At 53.7% G+C, this 18,230-nt stretch overlaps 2 protein-coding genes and 1 long non-coding RNA gene across 17 annotated transcripts in view; 2 read left to right on the top strand and 1 right to left on the bottom strand.

Moving 5' to 3' along the window:
- KLHL25 (kelch like family member 25) overlaps positions 1–2,321 on the top strand; it is a 38,150-nt gene extending 35,829 nt beyond the window's left edge. For both annotated transcript variants that reach the window (XR_010110072.1, XM_034939363.3), the window contains exon 3: positions 636–2,321. The gene's annotated coding sequence lies outside the window, so the exon portion shown is untranslated. The remainder of the gene's footprint in view (positions 1–635) is intronic.
- Positions 2,322–4,167: 1,846 nt separating this feature from the next.
- Positions 4,168–14,845, top strand: LOC129394030 (uncharacterized). The gene is made up of 3 exons (XR_008621205.2): positions 4,168–5,895; positions 11,037–11,486; positions 12,602–14,845. It is a non-coding gene; the product is annotated as an uncharacterized LOC129394030 (long non-coding RNA).
- AKAP13 (A-kinase anchoring protein 13) overlaps positions 12,366–18,230 on the bottom strand; it is a 361,925-nt gene continuing 356,060 nt past the window's right edge. For all 14 annotated transcript variants that reach the window (XM_055098908.2, XM_055098910.2, XM_055098909.2 and 11 more), the window contains 2 exons: positions 17,891–18,224; positions 12,366–17,088 (listed from right to left, as the gene is read on the bottom strand). In XM_055098908.2, the coding sequence (XP_054954883.2) occupies positions 17,039–17,088; positions 17,891–18,224 (384 nt within the window). In that variant the 3' untranslated portion in view covers positions 12,366–17,038. The remainder of the gene's footprint in view (positions 17,089–17,890; positions 18,225–18,230) is intronic.

Below are 18,230 nucleotides of genomic sequence, written 5' to 3'. Positions count from 1 at the left end.
ACTTGGTGATAGAGGCTGAGAAGTCCCATGATAGACTGTAAGCTGCAGAACCAGGAGAGCTGGGGACAGACCTCAGCCCAAGGACAAAGAGCCAAGAGCCTGGGGTGGGGGTGGGGTGGTGGGCAGCAAGTCCCAGAGGCCAGAGAACCTGGAGCTCTGATGCCCGATGGCAGGAAAAGAGCAACCTAGCTCCAGAAGAAAGAAACCTGAGTCCCCATTTCCTTAGCTTTTTATTCCACCAGGGCCCCCGCCCATCCGATGGTGCTCACCTGCAACCACGGCTCTCACGCCGGTCACCTCTGGAAGCACAGACTCACTGGGGCAGCCCGGCCATTCGAATCAAGTACCAAGCCGCCTGGGTTTCCCTTCCAGCACTGAGAATACGTAATGTGTCCCCGGGCGTCTGGGTATCCCCGAATCCAATCAAGTTGACACCTGAGTCACCTGCCACTCAGTGGGGAAAGCAGGCCTGGGGTGCCTGAATCACCAGACTGCGCTGCCGGTGAATGGTGGATCCGGCGTTCTCACGCCCAAGCCTCATGGGCAGCTGTGTCATTGTCATTTTGTTCCAGATCAGGTCAGAACAGAACAATGTGGCCACTGATTGATTTTCTCTTCCTCTCCTCCCTCCACAGACCGCGGCCTTCAGTGTCACAGCGTGGCCTTGCTTGTCTGCCACAGCGGGAGCTAAGCCGGCCCTGGGCCAGCACTCCGAGAGGTGGAAGGGGCCCTGCCAGCTCTGGGGAGCAGCAGCCTTGGGCTGTTCTGAGCTTTAGGCAAGAGAAGAGAAGCATCTCTTGCATCTGTGCCCCTGGGGGCCTCTTCAGCTTTGCAGTGGTTTGTGGGAAGACATACCTCCCAGAGGGGCATGGACTGCCACCAGGACTGACCCTGGCGTCGGGGAGAAGGACACTTGCAGAGCCTTGAGGTCACCTGTTTGGCAGGTCCTGGACTGGGGCCGGGCAGGCAGGGGCAGGGAGGCGCCCCGGGTGGGCTTTGGGGCTGCGGCACTGCCACACATCCTTTCCCTCCTGGCCCGCCCTGCTGGGGCTCTACTGCCATCTATAGATGGTGTCCCGGGCCTGGGAAACTAGGTTCCCAGGGGTTGAGACCAGAAAGGTGACCAGGACAGATTTTTTAAGGTGCAGAAACTGCAGGGGGGCCTCAGTGACATCCAGGAGGCCTTATTAGCAAAGGACACCCAGACCTCCAAGGTTTGTGGGCCCCTTCCACAAAGCCGTAAGTCCCAGCCCCCCTACTCAGGGCCTTGCTCAGTGCTGTGGCCCGGTGGGGACACAGTTGCTCGTGGCCACTCAGTGGAGCTGGGCCTGCAGCAGACTCAAGGCTCCGAGTGCCCTGGGGGTCACCCCTCCCCTCCCCTCCTCAGAGCCCACCCTGAGAGGCAGCAGTGACCCCCATGGCACACACCTGCCAACAGCATTGGGGGCTTCTCCCCAGGAGACCACGCTGCCCTCCAAGACCAGGAGCAGCTGTGAGCTGGAGACAGCAGAGGGACCCCAGGGTGTCCCCTGCAGATCCCACCAGGGCCGCATCCATCTCAGTGTGGAGGACAGTGATGGGACCCTCACCATCCTCTTGCGTTTTGGCCCCCATTTGCTCCCTGAGCTCCAAGATAAGAATGGCCCCGAGAGAACTGCTGAACATTTGTTCATTGCTGTCACCTCCTGAGTCACTGGGGTCCCTCTTCAGCACCTCCCTGACACCTGGGCTATGGAGAGGTTGGCACCTGTCAGTGACCATCCTAATGCCTCTCGCTCACTCCCAAGCCGCCATTTGAGAGGGAGGGGTGTTGGTGCCCTGATGGGGACTGGGCAGGGTGTCCAAACTTGGGGCTTCCCAGGCACCTGCAGTGTGAACACTGCTTGGCTGGCTCAAGATTAGGGCCGCGGAGGGGGCTGTGCACATACCAGTTACTTAAGCAGCCCCGAGTGTCCCCCATGCCTTGGTGCGGGTCCTGGAGGCCTCTTGGGGGTGGGACCTTTGGGCAGGGTTTGCCCACTGACACGCCCGCCATGGGGCACTGGCTGCATGGGGCTCCTTGGACCCTGTAGACCCAGCAGACCCCGCCTGTGTCAGGCCAGCTGCCCGAAGGCACTTGGCTGTGGTCCCAGGGGACGGCTCTGCTGGCACACTCAGGAGCCTGGCCGCGGGGACTGCAGGGAGGGCGCCTGGACCCGTGGGGTTGCTTCATTGAGATAAAGCACACTTATCACATAGCACAAAGGACGTGCCATGGTGCTTTCCCCAAAAGTTGTGTTGCTTTTATCAGTTTTCTAACTTAATAAAAAGAGTTGAGAAAATTCTTTGCCTGCCTTGTGTGCTGGGATCAGTCTTGGAGACATTGCTGGTGGCTGACTTTGGTCTTGTCCCACCAGCCAAGGCTCAAGGCCTGCCTGCTGGCATCTGCCCCTCTCATGAGCTGGGAAGGGGGAACCCACCCAGATGAGAGGTCTCCCCATTCCTGTGCTTCCTGAAGTTGCTTTAGAAGCCATGAAGTTGATTCCGTGGAGAGTCCTGATCCTGTCTGCCCCTCCTGAGAGTGATTCTCTCCTGGAAACTCTGGTAAATAGAAGCTGGGAATGTAATTCCATCCATTCGAAAAGGCAGAACCTCCAGTTGATGCTCCTTTGTCTGAAAATAACCCGAGCGCCATTCAGAGGGGCGAAATGGCTCCAGGAGGCAGCTTCACGGCCGCAGCGCCAGCTCACAGCACCGTTGCGCCCATTGGTTGCACCGTGGGCCCTGGGCTACCTGCCCTCCTTGTGCGTTTTCATAGTCACCATGAACCTCATGAGCTCAAGCGTATGCTCACGGGTAAACATCGTGTTCTGTGTTTTGTGATCTCACCTTCAGGCGCCCCTCAGACAGCGGGCAGCCCGAGAAGGTCATGCCGTGGCGCAGCCTGCGTGCAGGGTGGCTGTGCTGTGAACAGGAACCCGGAGGTGCCCCAGCACGGTGGCTCTCAGCAGTGGCTTCCGTGGTGCTCAGTGGTGTGCTGGCCCACAAAATCCAAATAGCGCCTTCACAGTGTAAGAATTGCTTCTGATGCTGGCGTAGGGGCATGACGCCAGATTCCTTAGAAAATGGAATGATCTTGAGTGGGTGTGTCTCAGAGGTGAGTATGGTGCGTGTAGAAGAGCCAAGAGCACAGAGGGCCTCGTCCCTCCCCCTGCCCAGAGGTGCAGCCCTGGGAGGGGCATCCTGGGACTCTGCCTCGCATTGTCTGCTCCTGTGGCAGTGGTGGGGACCACAGGTGAACGCTACCACTTCCACACAGGCCTGAGCGCTTCACTCTGGGCATCCAAAGCCAGGAGTTGGCTCCAGCTAGAGTCCAGACAGCAGCAGAGGTGAAGTTCCCTGTCACACAGTCACAGGGTGAGTGTGAGCCAGCTGTGGCCCACAGGGCTCCAACTCTCTCCCCCTCTCCCTCTCTCTCCAACTCCCACCCCCTCTCTCCCTGCCCTGCCGTCTTCCATGCAAGGCAGCGGTTTCCTGGTCCACCCTGGCCTTCGCAGCCCCGGCCATCCCATCTGCATTCCAGCCAGTGGAAAGGGGAGGAGAGAAAGTGATGGGCAAGCCTGTTTTAAGGGCATGTCCCAGAAGTTGCACCATAACTTCTCCATTTTCCCAACAGCTAGAACTCAGTCACATCCATGCCTGACTGCGAGCGGGACTGGAAGGTGCCCCGAGGAAACTCCAGGACTCCAACGCCAAGTAAAGGGAGCGTAGATATTAGACAGGTAGCAGCCTCTTCCTCTACATGCTGGGTCAGGGGTTGGAAGGAACCTGGGCACACCGCCCTGCCTCCCGCTTCTCTGGGAGCATGCAGAGCCGTCATCTGCCAAGATCCTGGCTCTTGTCAAACCCTTCTTGTCAAGCAGTTGTCAAGCCCACTGGCCGGTGCTTTGCATAACTACCTCCTTTAAACCTCGCAGTGACCCCCGGAGGTAGACATTCTTGTCCTCTTCCTGCTGATGAAGAAATGGGTCCAGAGGTCACAGTAACTTGCCCAATGTCTCATGCTGGAGAGAGGAGGAGGAGGGGGAGGGGAAGGGGAGGGGGAGGGGGGAGGAGGAGGAGGGGGAGGGGGGAGGAGGAGGAGGGGGAGGGGGAGGAGGAGGAGGAGGAAAAAACACGGTTGCAACGGACAGAATGTGGATTTGGAGCTAGGCCCACCTGAGTTTGGGTTCAAGCTCTCACGTGTGGCTCTCATGTATGTACAAGCTTGGTTAAACCACTTGATTCTCTGATACAATGATAGTAGGGTTAAAAGTTGAGGTCAAATTCTATAAAGCACTAAACACCAGGACCAATGCCCAGATAGCCCTTTACAGGGGGAGAATGGCCGCCACGTTACAGCAGTGGAACTGGGATTTGAAACCAAGCCATATGCTCCATTGTGGGGGCTGGGGGCTGGGAGCGGTGTTGCTTCCAGTCATTGCCCAGCAGGCCTAGCTCCATGTTCCTTGGCCTCCCAGGGGTCAGACTGAGTCTGGGATGGGGCTTGGGGAAGGGAGAAGGCGCCTTCCCCATCAGTGATGGGGCAAGGTCTCCCTGGAAACCTCGGTCCCAAGATGGCCAGTGGAGCTTTCCTGGGTTGTGCCTGATGCAGGAAAGAAAACGGGCCATCTTGGAGTCTTCGGCATCCTGAGAGCCTGCCTGGGGGGACTGTCAAGTTGCCAAGGGCAAGGAGAGGGTAGCCAACTGCCTCCTCCACCTGGCTGCTCAGCCAGGTCTCCCTGCCTTCAAAGGACATTTCTTTGGTCAGGAACTGACAAGAATGAGCCCAGAGTCATCCACCCCAAGGGTGTGTGGCAACCATCCCTTGCTCAACACCGAAGGCTGTGAATCATAGTGGGGAAAGAAGCAACCTCTTCAGAAGCAGTTGTCTAATGAGCACAGCTTGGAAAGAGCCTTGGTTCTTCTGGATCATCACTGGGGGGATATTTCGCAGAGCAAGAAACTTGCATGCCCCGTCCATCATGTCCCAGCCCCGGCCCCAGGCCCAGCCCTGATGGATCTGCCCGGCCTCTCTCCTTCAGGAGGTGGGAATGGTCTCTTCCAACTTGAAGAGGCCATGAAGGTGATCGGCCCCCCAGCTGCTCTTCTTCCCTCAGGCCCAGCCCTACCTGACCTGCAGCTTGGCCCGCCCATGGCACCTGCAGAGGTTCAGGCCCTGCCCAGGGAGCCAGGGTGATTTGGGTGAATTTCCCAGAATGGGCACAGTATTGTCCTGCATCTTCCCTTGCCTTGTTGGGCTTTGGGATGTGGCTCTGCCTCATTAAGGGTCAAGGAAAAGCCTAGAATAGGCCGGAGGCTTCTTAACTTGGGATTTGGGATCAAATTCAGGGGGTCCATGCACTTGGGTGGGAGAAGAATGACACCTTTGTTTTCACTAACCTCTGACTGAGGTTAGTGATCAAGTGATCCGCCCACCTCGGCCTCCCAAAGTGCTGGGATTACAGGTGAGAGCCACCTCGCCTAGCCCCAGTCACTGTTGAGGTCACCATTTTAAAGCTGAGGAAACACGCTCAGCATGGCAACAGAAGCTCTGGCGGTTTGTGTGTGTCTGGCCCCAGCTGCCCAGGCCCCCTGAACCCGAGGGGCCTTGCTCTGGCCCTGGGGTTGGCCTGGGTTTGGCACCTGGCGCTCGGGCCCCTGAGGGCTTGCAGTAGGGGAGCAGTGGCTTTTTTGAGTTGAATTGAGTAGGGCTGGATTCCTTTCCTGTCCTTTCTGCAGATAAAGGAGATGAGCAGCGTTGCTCTGGTACGCAGAGAAGCTTCCAGACACTCCTGGGTTGCATGATAGATTAAGTAATTCTACTGATGGGCACCAGCTCCATGCCAGGACCCAGGGCTCCAAAGCCATTTCCAGGTAGACTCATCACAGCTTCTTCACTCAGCTTGCAGGGATGGTGGGGAACCAGGGAGGATGGGAGCAAGAGACATCCTGCCAAGCCCACCCTGTGGTGGCTCTACCAGCGTCAGGACCGCAGAGGGAACAGGATGGCACAGTCTCATCCTGACACGTGCATGCAGGATAAATGCAGGCTCTGAGAGCGAGTGCCACGGACGACTCCTCCACGGCCACACTTTCTTCACATTGGCTCCTGTGAGCTTCCTCAACGCTTTCGAAGCTGGCCCCGCTTCTGTCCACTCTGCAGAGTGAACGTTGAGGTACTCTGTGTCTCTCATCTGTACAACCCTAACTAGGGCTTCATCCAAGACTGTCGAGGAGCAGGTCCTGTCTCTCCCTCTCTCCATCTCCCCATTTCCCATGGAAAATAGTGAGATTTTTAAAATGGGAGTTGAAGCCATACCGAAAAGCCAGCACTGTTAAATGCAGCTGTGACATTTGCCTGAGAGAGGTGGCCGGGGTGTGGGGGGGCGGGGTTTCAGCTCCCAGTCTGCCCTCCAAGCTGGTGTTGCCAGCTGTGGCTGCCTTTCCTGTAGGCCTGCGAGGTCCCTGCCATGCCTGTCTCCTCCTCCCAGCAGTAGTGTGAGCTCTGCTCTGGGATCAAGGCCAGATCTTTGCAGCCCATGTGCTTGACTCCCTCAGCTGAGCCTCAGGACGTGGGTCCTCAGTTTGTGCCGTGCAGCGTGAGGGGCCACACTGCAGTCAAGCCAGCTGGGTGCAAACAGCAGCTTTTCTTCTACTTGGTGGCCCTCCTTGGGAAGGTCGCTCTGCTCCTGTAACTTCATTTCCTCATTGATAACAAAGAAAAAAACAGATCGTATTGCCTGTTGTAAGGATTGAACTAAATTGGGTAAAGAGGCTACTAGATTTCTGTCAATGATGTCCATTTCCTTTGCCCCATATACGTTTCCAACTTAAGAGAGAGAGTGTGTGTGTGTGAAAATTAACTAGAAAGAAAGTATTCCAGCTTTCTGGGGAGTTGAAGGCAATTTCAATAAAAATGTATGTTTCCGGCCGGGCACGGTGGCTCATACCTGTAATCCCAGCAGTTTGGGAGGCTAAAGCAAGTGGATCACTGGAGGTCAGGAGTTCGAGACCAGCCTGGCCAACATGGTGAAACCCCCGTGGTGGCAGGCGCTTGTATTCCCAGCTACTCAGGAGGCTGAGGCAGGAGAATCGCTTGAACCCGGGAGGCAGAGGTTGTAGTAAGCCGAGATTGCACCACTGCCCCTCCAGCCAGGGTGACAGAGTTTGACTCTGTCTCAAAACAATAAACAACAACAAAAAGTTTCCCTTTTAGCTGTGGCTGCCAGGAAGCCCAGAGCCCACCAGGAGGTTCCTCACAGAGGCGGGTCGTCCCTCCTGTTGGCACAAGTGCTTTGTCCTCCTTCCATGACTTGGAATTGCATGAGCCACCCCAGAGAAATGGTTACTGCAATCACAGGGTTCAAAGGACCTTAACTTCTGCTTGGAAAGCGTGCAGAGTCTTAAAAAACTTTCTGTGACTTCCTGATTTTCAGACTTTTCTCTTCAGGAGGCTGATCGCCTCCAGGAAGATTGATTTCCTGTGTTGTTGGTGGGGACAGTCACCCCCAGGTCCAAGCCTCAGTGTGATGACTGAAAGAAGAGTGTTCTGGTCGGGTGCTTTGCTCAGTGCATGCTGAGCCCGGAGGGTCAGGCCATGGCTTAGCAGATCTTCCCCAGGCGACCTAGAATGTCACTGGGCATGAGCTGGGTTTGTCCAGGCTTGTCTGAGCTGGAGTCAGGGCTAGCGGGTGAGGAGGTGTTTCTCTCTCTTCCCAGGTAAAAGCCAGGGCTTCAAATGCTTGTGGTGATGGAGAAAGAGCAGGAAGACACCAGGGCCACCTTCCCTGTGGGGAAGTAGTCTGGCACACAGGGCTTCCACCACAGAGAGGAGCTTTGTGATGGGGCCCCAGGCTGGGCAAGTCCTGAGGAACTCCTCTGAGATCTGGGGATGCGCTTTCCCAGAACCGTGCCTCTGCCCATGCCTGTTCCCCACTTCCCACCTTTCTTCCTCAATCACCCTTCTTTCATTTCACAAAAGAAAGTTATCTCTCGCCCCTCCTGAAACTCATTATGGTGCACTGCTCAGGGTGTAAAAACATCTGGGGCACCAAATGGACGTGTTAAGGTTGGGCAGCATGAGGGAAAGGTGGATTGCAAAGCATATGGTTGTTAAACAGGGCAGTGCCTTTTGGAATTCAATTGACAAGCACATGACAAGATTCCATATCTTTGTGTGTCCATCTGCTCACCTGCCTGTCCATCCACCCATGCATCCACCCATCTACCCACCCATCCACTCACCCATCCACCTGCCCATGCACCCACTCATTAACCTACCCACCATTCATTCATCCACCCATCCACTTGTCCATCCATCCATCCATCCATCCATCCATCCATCCATCCCATCTACTCATTCATCTTACCTCCCTCCCTCCCTATTATTAAGTCATAATTCAGAAGTGAGATAGTTGTCACTAAACATTTTTAGTTGTCAACTAAATAACATTTTAATTTTAATTTAAAAGCAATCAAACTTTTTTAATGGAAATTGAATTCTGAATTGGCCAATCAGTTTGCCAAGAAGTACTGGCTTTGCTAATGAGGTCACATGGTGGGCATTTTCTGTAAGTTGAACAACTTAAGGTTTTAGCCCTAAATATATTTGAAGCATGAAAATAATGCCCCAGATTATATACTTTGTAGCAGTTACACTTGTGATACCATTTGAGAGCTAGACATAAGCCATGTGAAGGGTATATGGTTGTTCGCATTTGTTGTAGGAGGACACGTGAGCCAAAAGTGCCGATCAGTGGCTGTGTCTTCCCTTCAGAAGCCAGCACAGAGCTTGGGCGTGGGACTTAGCTGGATTTCCTCTCTGCCTTTTGGGGCGAGATATGGCTGATGCCTTGATGTGGAGGAGGAAGCAGCGGCATCGAGCCCATGCCCACAGTTGGCCTGAGGCCCACTCAGCACCTGGTGCCAACCCAGGGCAGTGAGAGGAGGTAGGAATTCCAGGAATGAGCCGGCTGGCCCTGGGCTGGTTCCAACAGGCTCCCTGCCCTGGCAGAGGCTCCAAATCTGAGCTTCCTTCCAGAGGAGGCCAGGCCAGGTGCAGCGATGGGGTTGGGAGTCTAAGGTAGGGACAGGAAGGGGTGACCCTGTAACCTGAAACAGTCCTACGAAAGTGGCCATTTTCCGTTTGAAGGTCCCTCATCCCCAGGGAAAGCCCGTGGCCTAGGGGCGGCCACCTGTGAACTAGCAGGAGATGCTGTCTGCAGCCACAGCCCTGCCGGAAAAGAAGTGGGAGTCGCTGATGCTGCAAGACAGAGACCTAAACCGAAGTGTGGGGAGGACACTAGGAGGCCCCAAAAACCAAAAGGCCAGGGAGGAGCTCTCTTCAGACTCGGGACATGAATCCGGGGCCACTGCAGTCCGTGGCAGCTGTCCTGCGGCTCCGCTGACATGCTTCCAGATGAGTGTGCTGGGCCCCAGACTAAGCACTCTGCTCATCTCTTCAGCATCATGACGAATGTGCGCGCCACCTGCAGACTCTGCAGACCCTTCTGAAAAAGGAAATGGAGACAAAGGTTTAACAGCTTGGCCACTCGGCTACCAGCGGCAGTCCTGGAGTCTGTGCCCATCCTGGGGCCTCCGCGTGGCCCCCTCAGCCCCTGTCCATACTCCTCCACGACAGAGGGGACCCCAGTGTGGCCCTCTTCCAGGCTTCTCAGGGCAGGCAGCCCTGCTTTACTTGCCCAGCAGCCCTCTCCTTTGGACCGCAGAGAAGAACCGAGGTTGTCCAGGCAACCGCCACCTCAATCTCTGAAGCTGGGGGTGGGGTGGGAAGTCCAGGGACAGCTCAAAGGGAAGCAGTGACCAGGGAGGAAGGGAGAGAAAAGCAGGCTGGCTTCCAGCTGGTCCATTCCAAGAAGCCCTGTTATGACCCCCTCCCCACAACTCTCCCACTGAGGTCTTCGGGGTCCTTATCCCCGGCAGGGTCCAGATTCTGTTTCCCAGGAAGAAGAAAGTTTCCCAAAGGCATGGGGAGAGAGGGGTAGCCCACACATCTGTGGGACTAGGGCTGTGTAGAGCAAGCCATTACCATATGAAAGGAGGAGGCCTTAGCGGGGGTGGGAAGGGCCCAGGCTGTCACTTGGATACCAAAGGCAGCTGGGGATGGCGGAAGGGGCAGGGGCGGGCAGGCAGCAAGGGAGGGCCCCAAACTGGGGTGGAGGGGGTAGGCTGCTGGGGCTCTGGGACCCACATCCTCCCCATTTAGGGCACACGCCACTTCCTCCCACTTGTGACTCCTCTCTGGCCCGGGGGGACACCCACAGGGGTGGCAGGACGGTGCTGGAACTGGACTGCTCCAGGACCCTCTGGATGATCTGCCACTGTGCCCCTGAAGAAACAGAAATTTTAAGGACAAAGGAGTCTCCGAAGACTCCAAAGAACAGGAACTGTGGCAGGGATGGGGAGGTGGGGGGCTTGGGGAGGCACTTCTTGCTGTGCAGAGGCTGGATGAGGGGGTTGTCACCCCCAGGCAGGGAGTTCAGGGAGTTCCAGGTCTGAGGTCTAACAATCTGCAGCTCAGCTCGCCTGCCCTCTGCTTCTGTGGCTGCTTCCAAGGAAATCGCAAGGCTTGCACGCTGCATATGCCTCCTCTCCTCCCAAGCTCCTCCCTGGCTTTTTGGTTTTTGGGGCCTCCTAGTGTCCTCCCCACACTTCGGTTTAGGTCTCTGTCTTGCAGCATCAGCGACTCCCACTTCTTTTCCGGCAGGGCTGTGGCTGCAGACAGCATCTCCTGCTAGTTCACAGGTGGCCGCCCCTAGGCCATGGGCTTTCCCTGGGGATGAGGGACCTTCAAATGGAAAATGGCCACTTTCGTAGGAGCCACTTGGCGGTCAAGTCTGTGCTGTGGCAGAGGCTCTGGGCACAGCAGCATCCGTTAGGAGTGGGCAGAGACTTAAGCCCCTACTGAATGGCTGTCTAGTGTTCTTGGGGCCCTCTGCGCTTTGTGTCTCTGCTGTTCTGGAAGAGAATGGAATCTTCTCGCTCTTGCCTCCCAGACAGAGCCTGTCCCTGGCTCAGAACCAGTTGCGGTGGAGAGCGGAGGAAGGAGGCCATGGGAACCACTCCTCTTGCCCTGCTGAGGGTGTCTGGGTGGATGAGGGCCACCGCGGACCCAGGCCAGGATGGCTGCTGTCGGGGAGGAGACCGCCAGGGCAGCAGTGACAGCCAAGAGCAGTGAGCGAGAGAAAAAAGACCAGTGTTTTACTGGCTTATGGGGAGGCAGCTATCACCAGGGCTACAAGACTCTGCAAAGAAACCCGTGCACTTCCAAGTTCGTGGTGAAAGGAAAGACACTTGGCAGCTGGGCAGGACTTTATTTTTTGAGACAGAGTCTCGCTCTGTTGTCAGGCTGGAGTGCAGTGGCACGATCTCGGCTCACTGCAACCTCCGCCTCCCGGGTTCAAGCAATTCTCCTGCCTCAACCTCCCGAGTAGCTGGGATTACAGGTATGTATGTGCCACCACGCCTGGCTAATTTTTGTATTTTTAGTAGATAGATACGGGGTTTCACCACGCCCAGCTAATTTTTGTATTTTTACTAGAGGCGGGGCTTCACCATGTTGGCCAGGCTGGTCTCGAACCCCTGAGCTCAAGTGACCCGACCACCTCGGCCTCCCAAAGTGCTGGGATTATAGGCGTGAGCCACCACGCCTGGCCAGGACTTTCTTTTTGGTGACTGTCAGGGAGGGGCGGGGAGCTGGGAAGTGGCAGAGCAGGGACTCCGGGCAGCTTTGCCCAGGTTCTCCGCATTACTGCGAGCGGCACAGTTCTCCAAGGCCCAGCTGGACTTAAGGGTCTTCCTATAGGTCCAGAAAGCGCAGACCTGGAAGAGTAGGAAGCTAGTAATCTAAAAATGGAAGGCACAGGCTGTGCTGGTGGAGCCAGTGACATCTGGAGCCCTGTGTGTCTCCAGGGGAGCCCCGACATTCCGGGATCAGACCCAGTGAATCACCCGGGAGCTACAAGCAGAGAGGATCTTTCTTCTTGAATTAGTTTCTGGCAGTTGCTCTAGTTTGGGGGTGGGATGGGGTGGAGAATGTTGAAGAAAGAGAAACTGACATTAAGGGAAGTCGCAGGCTCTATAGCAAAGTTCCTGTTCACTGTATTGATTTATCTGGAAATAGGACGTTTTGGCTCTTGGCATAAACTGTTTGTTTGACTTTAGGGCTGATCAGTCACTCTCTGGGTTTGGGTCCCACTCCGAGGGAGTGAAACGCGTCCCCAGCAGCTGTTCGCTGCATAAGGCGTCTCCTCAAGAGCTTTGGGGGTGGATGGGGAGTATCCCTTCTACAGGAATCAGGAATAGGAATAAGTCACAGCACCAACCAGAACTTCACAGGAAATTTATTATTATTTTTTGAAAGGGCTGAGGGAGACTTTACAAGGGTCTGAAGCTGGTAACTAGAAAGAAAGATAAATAAAATACGAAGCCAGTATGTTGTGGCAAAAGTCGAGAAAACACACTGAAAAAAATCTTTACAGTTTAAAACTGCTTCACTTTATACATAATTACAAATGAATATACAGCATCTGGGTTTTAACCCGTCTTTTTTATTTAATAGGATTTAGCACACAAATGTCCATAGAGCATTTGGAAACAAGCAATGAGAGCAGAGGTATCCGGTGTATCCCAACCACCCTCCTGCGGATCCCCGCGCCTCCCCTGCGCATCCCACGCGGGCAGCAGCACACAGGAGACCACAGGCTAAGCCTGAACCACAGGCAAACTCACCAGGCACGCCCCATGGCCTGTGCTCGTGCCCTCAGGTGGTGACGAAAGGTAGGGGAAGCTCAGGCCGGGGAAGGTGTGGGGGGTGAGTGCTTCCTGCAGAAGCCCCTCCGGACTGCAGCACAGGTGGTCCCACCTGGTTGTAGGGCAGGTCACCCACTTCGGTGGCAGGGGACACAGCCAGTGGGGGGTTGCACGCCTTTAACCCTTAGTGAGATGGAGAAGTAATTCATGGCCTATCAATCTTTTGACAATTAAATTAGATGAGTACTTGGAAAGATGCCTTTATTTTCCCTTCCTCCCCCGCCGCCTCCCTTTTATGGCAGCATTAAAACACTTTTCATTTTAAAGCCTGGCCAGCAGGCAGTAGATTCCAAGGCTCTGGTTAACTAGGAATGCTTTGCTACATTGAAAGGGAAGTTCAAAACCAAGCCCAAACTCCCTGCCCTCTTGTCTCTGAGGATGGACGAGAGCGACGGGGCTGGCTGGGACACATCCATAGGTGGCTGCGCACCTAGACGGTCCTGCTGAAGGAAGGCAAGGCACACAGATCTCCAGCAGCCGCTGCCCCAACTCCATCCACAGGGTTATTTCTAGGCTCCCACATTCCAAGGACATCCAAAACGCAGAGGGTGCACATCGTTCTGCAGTGTCTGGGGTCACCTCACAGCCACCCTCTTTGTGACCACTGAAGCCCATTCACCAGGACTGTCTTTCTAAACTCCCTCCCAGGGCCTGCCTGGCTGTCCTCTGGGCACAGCTGGGCCACCATCATTAGAGTAAACCTCAACTCCAATGCAAATACTAAAATCCTTGGGAAGACCTGGCTACAGAAAAAGAGCCCTAGAAACAAAAATGATGAAATAGAGAGCACTTCTGTGGACAGCAACTTCTGGATCAAGTTCTGGCCTCTAAGGTTATGGTCCCACCCTCTACTAAGGCAGGGTCTATCTAGTTCAACCCTTGCATGCACTAACACCTCCCCTCCCACATCAAGAAACAACGCCAAAGGTCTCAAAACTTCGTGCTCACGACTAATACTGAGGCCTCAGGAAGGTAACAAATACGGGAGAAAATGAGCAAAGGGGCGACTCTGAATAGTATTACCCTGAGACACAGAAGGGAAAAAAGTTCAGATTCGTACCTTTCCAAAAAAACCTTGGTAAGGATTCTTCCCCCCAGATAGCTCTCACGGGGGTAGAGGGAATACTGGCAAAGGTTGAAAGTGGCAGTTTGCATGTTTTTAACCCTCTCCATTTTCTAAGAAGAAAACACAGTCAATACATTTGATTGTCTTGAAAATGAAGCCAACCGATGAGAGCATTTAAAGTGCACATGTCACCTAACGACAACAACTGAGATGACTGGAATTGAGAGAAGACGCAGTCTCCTTCCAGGAAGCTCACTCGATTCTGGAAATCTGGGGGCTCTGGATAGGAACTCCATCTTTCCCCCAAAACTTAAGCACAGTTTCAGGCACGTGATTTCTTTAGCTTGATGGAGAACATGGTGTCCCGGCGTGGAAACAGTATGGGGAATGCAGTCCGAGTCACCCCAAAAAACAACCCCTTCTCATGTGATAGAAACCAAGACAGGCCATTAGATCCAGCAACTAGAGCACTGTCAAGGCCATGAGCAAAAGCACAGGCAGCCACCATCCCAGGTAAATCCCCAGGACAGGAACAAATCCCCCTGAGGACAACTTCCAAGGAGGAAGAGATGACAAAGGTATGTAAGCACAGTTCTTGGTAAGCAGTTCTCTTTCTGCACTGCAGACTGTATTCCTGGATGAAGTTGGGTGGTTTGAGGGAATTCCGGGCACTACTTTGATTTTAAACTTGTCCAACCAGAACCTGACCAAATCGTTTTGAGTGGGGTCTGGGCAGATGTGAAATCTCTATTTTTAAAAAAGACCACCAAAACAACCAAAGCAGATGAAACATCACAGCTGGGCGGGGAGTAAGAGACACTCTAACATTGATGTCAAGCTCTGTGGCGACGTGCTCTAACTTCAGCATCCACGGTGTTTTTGTGAAGAGCATGTACGCAAGTAAATCCAATCAGCACCAACCTCGTATTGTTCCAAACCCGGAGAACAGGGGCACCCGGCCTACATTTACAAGGAGAAGAATGCAGGTTCAGTACTGCCCTCCTGCAAATCCCAGGAGGGGAACTCGGAGCCAGTGACCAGAACAGACAGCCAAGCCCCGGGTAGATCTCAGGAAAGTCACGACAGATTCAGCTGTAACTTGGAGTTGTACAGATAGGTGAAAGAAAGAAACTTAACTTTTTGTTTAGGGTCTTTGCAAGGGGACATATTTTCAATAGAAAAATCAGCAGGTTTTGGCCTTTGGTCTGTTTCTGAAGGGTGAGTATTCTCCATGACAGAAAAAGGCAAAGGTAGGTCAGAGGTGGCAAGTTTCTTCATTCTCAAACAAGGGAGAAGACATCCTTTGATTAAAGAATGAGGCGGGGTGGGGGAGGGAAGGACATGGACCCCCTCCCTTTAAAATTTCATCTGGGCCTTCAAGGCACTTCAAAAGACACAGAGTGAACAGTGCTGGCTGCCACTTCACTCGGTATTGACTGGATAGTTTAGACTGTTGGGCTAGACCTGGCTCACCCTTAAAAAAGAAAAACACAAACACACAAATACAATAAATAAAACAAATCTAGGCTACAAATTTTAAACCAGACCTCTTTCAAATAAACTGAAAGATAAATATCTCCATCTGCAAGGCCAGCTTGCAATTCATCAATAAGCACCAAGTTACAGATTTTTCTTAAGTGTGCTCAAAAGCCCCACGCTTCTGAGGGGCAAAAAAGCAAGAATTGAAGGCCACGTTGGAAGCACAAAATTTTCCAGGGCCTCCCTTCTGGTGTACGGGGCCTCAGAGGGCAACATTACCATGAACTGTCCTGCACACACCAGCTGGGGAAAGCCTCAAGTGAACAAAGATGAAAACACAGTGGGAAAAGCAAAAGCAAAGCCGAGCAGCAGGCAGCCATCTGTATCTGCTTCCAGGGGCAGAGTACAATTCAACAACAGACCTTTAGATATACTTTTGAAGAAATCCAATTTTGCCAAGGCCTCCTAACATAAGAAGGGCGCTTTCACAACCACGCCTTCCGGGCCAGCTCCTCTCCAGATCTGCACTGGCAGGAACTGCCTACACATGGCTTCACCCTTCGCCTGAACCCACTTCTCAGCCAGCTCTCCTAGCTTCAGAGCACAGCTTCTGCCTGGCCTGGGTGCGAGGCTGACCCCTGGCAGTGGTGTGCCCTCACCCAGCAAGGGCCAGACAGCTGCTGTCTGGGAGAGGCACGACGGGGGCTCAGGAACACAGCCAGGAGGCCGTGGCCCCTTCTGAGCGGTCAGTGACAATCAAAAGGTGTCACGCTGCAGGGATAATGGTGAGTAGGCCTCTTCACTTTATCCATGCCCAAAACGTGGGTAAACATGCTGGAAAACCAGGATATTTCTTCTGGATTTGATGACAAAATAAGATACTATGGGTTGTTTTGTTGCTTTAGTGCCTGAAACACCGAGATCGAGGTGGTGCACATCACGTCTTTTATACACATCAAGCCTTCTCTCACTGGTTTCACAAATGTTTGTCATCCCTAAGATGAAATGAGAAATACATGCAAAACAGGGGTGGTATGTGCCCGGGATGGGTTTAGAGGGAAACCAGTCTCTGAGGAGTACTGGGTGAACTGCTGATATGCGGGGGCTCCGGGTCTGTCCAGGCACTGCCCTTGTGCTGAGCTAAGTTGACCAGACACCTGGTGCAGACTGGGCCTTCTTCTGGCATTCCCCGTGTGTATATGCAGACAGGTCCCCATGTACGTACACAGATCAAGTCCAAAACATCTGCTGTTTGGTTTTGTGTTCCCCCAAATAAAAGGCAGTCGGAGGTTCAGACCTTACTTGGATACACTCTTTCAGCCTTTAGGAATTCCTGACGTGTCCAAAACCATCACCTGTACTTACGAGGCCATTACTTTCAGTGTAATCCTGAGTAGGGCCAGCCCAACCTGAGAGTCCTGGGCAGTCACAAATCATGGCCGAAGCAGAGTCTGGGCCTCCTTCCCCACCCGACACTCAATATCATCTGTTGCTTATTGTCCAGGACCTGGGGCCGCCCAGGAGGACTGGACGCTGAGGAGCAGTGGGCGTCCAGTGTAAGAGACTTGTGCACGCGGGGACAGCAGGAGAGGTGGGCTGGCCAGGATCAGGAGGCAGCTGCCTCAGCAGAGAGGAAGAGGGTCAGCAGAAGATCTCTTCACCCTCTGCTGATACTTCTGACGCGGGACCATCTGGAAATGTGAAAACCAAGAATGAAAAAAATTCAGCAAAACTGCTCCTTTCATTGAACTTCCTCCCCATCCCAAAGTCTTCTGTAATGCAAACAGGCGACTGGGGCTTATGGGCAATTAACTCTTCTGCGCACTGGGGTTTCTGAACAAATTTGGTTAATAAGGATCTTAAGTGATATCCTTCACTGCCTAATGCTCCCTTTAACTTTTAAATAAGCACTAGAATTTATGAAGAGGCCAGGAAAATGTACTTTTTCTTTAACCTCCCACACAGAAAGGAGAGATCAATCCTAAAGAGAAGGATTCAGGGGAAAAAGTGGTACATGAACAGGGAGGCATTTAGTGGAATTCAGCCGCAGGCTCTGTGGCCGCTGGCATGTTAGTTAGCCTCTGTGAGCCTCAGTTTCCTCACTTCTCTTGGCGTTAGCAGTGCCAACTTCATACAGTCATTTGAGGGTTAAATCACCAAACGCTAGCTGTTACCAATGACTACTCTAGGCCCAGAAAGGCAAGGAGGACTTGAATTACTTCATTGAGGGGTGCGCTCCAGTTCCTCGATCGGATAATGCCTTGAAAATGAAACCCATGCTCTCTGCTTCTGCACACGTGCCACACAGAGTGGGTTCTTAGTGTTCGCTGCATGAGTGCTCTTAGCAAGCGGAGCTGGTGAAAAGGATGGCGGTTTGGCTTTTGAGCATCTGAACTGTCCCCTTTTCAACCCCGCCCCATGCCACTAAAATCTACCCTCTCTCAGAATGCACAGACACTATGGCCACAGGGAGAGCAGGTGTGCGTGACTCACCACCGGGCTGAGAGCGGCTGGTTTTGTTCTTCTTTTTTTTCTCCTTCTTTTCCTTTGGCTTTGTTAACCCAAACAGGCGGGTAGAGGAAGAGGTGGACACAGGGGCCTGGCTCTGCCCTTCTGGTCCTTTGTTTGTCTGGCTGGTTGAACTCAGTATGTGAAAAGGCCCCTTATCTTTGTGTGTCCGAGAGATGCTGTTCCTTTTTGGGGACACTGAAAGTTCTGAGTCCAATGACCCTGATTTGGCTATGGAAGGTGCAGATGGTGAGGGGGGCTCCTCAGGACTGGGGAAGAACGATGGGATCCTCATCAGCTTGGTATGTGGATGGGAAACCTGTAC

Source organism: Pan paniscus, chromosome 16 (genome assembly GCF_029289425.2).
Source record: "Pan paniscus chromosome 16, NHGRI_mPanPan1-v2.0_pri, whole genome shotgun sequence".
Classification (NCBI taxonomy): domain Eukaryota; kingdom Metazoa; phylum Chordata; class Mammalia; order Primates; family Hominidae; genus Pan; species Pan paniscus.
Note: the sequence above shows the minus strand (reverse complement) of the source record. Positions and strands in the feature narration are given on the sequence as shown.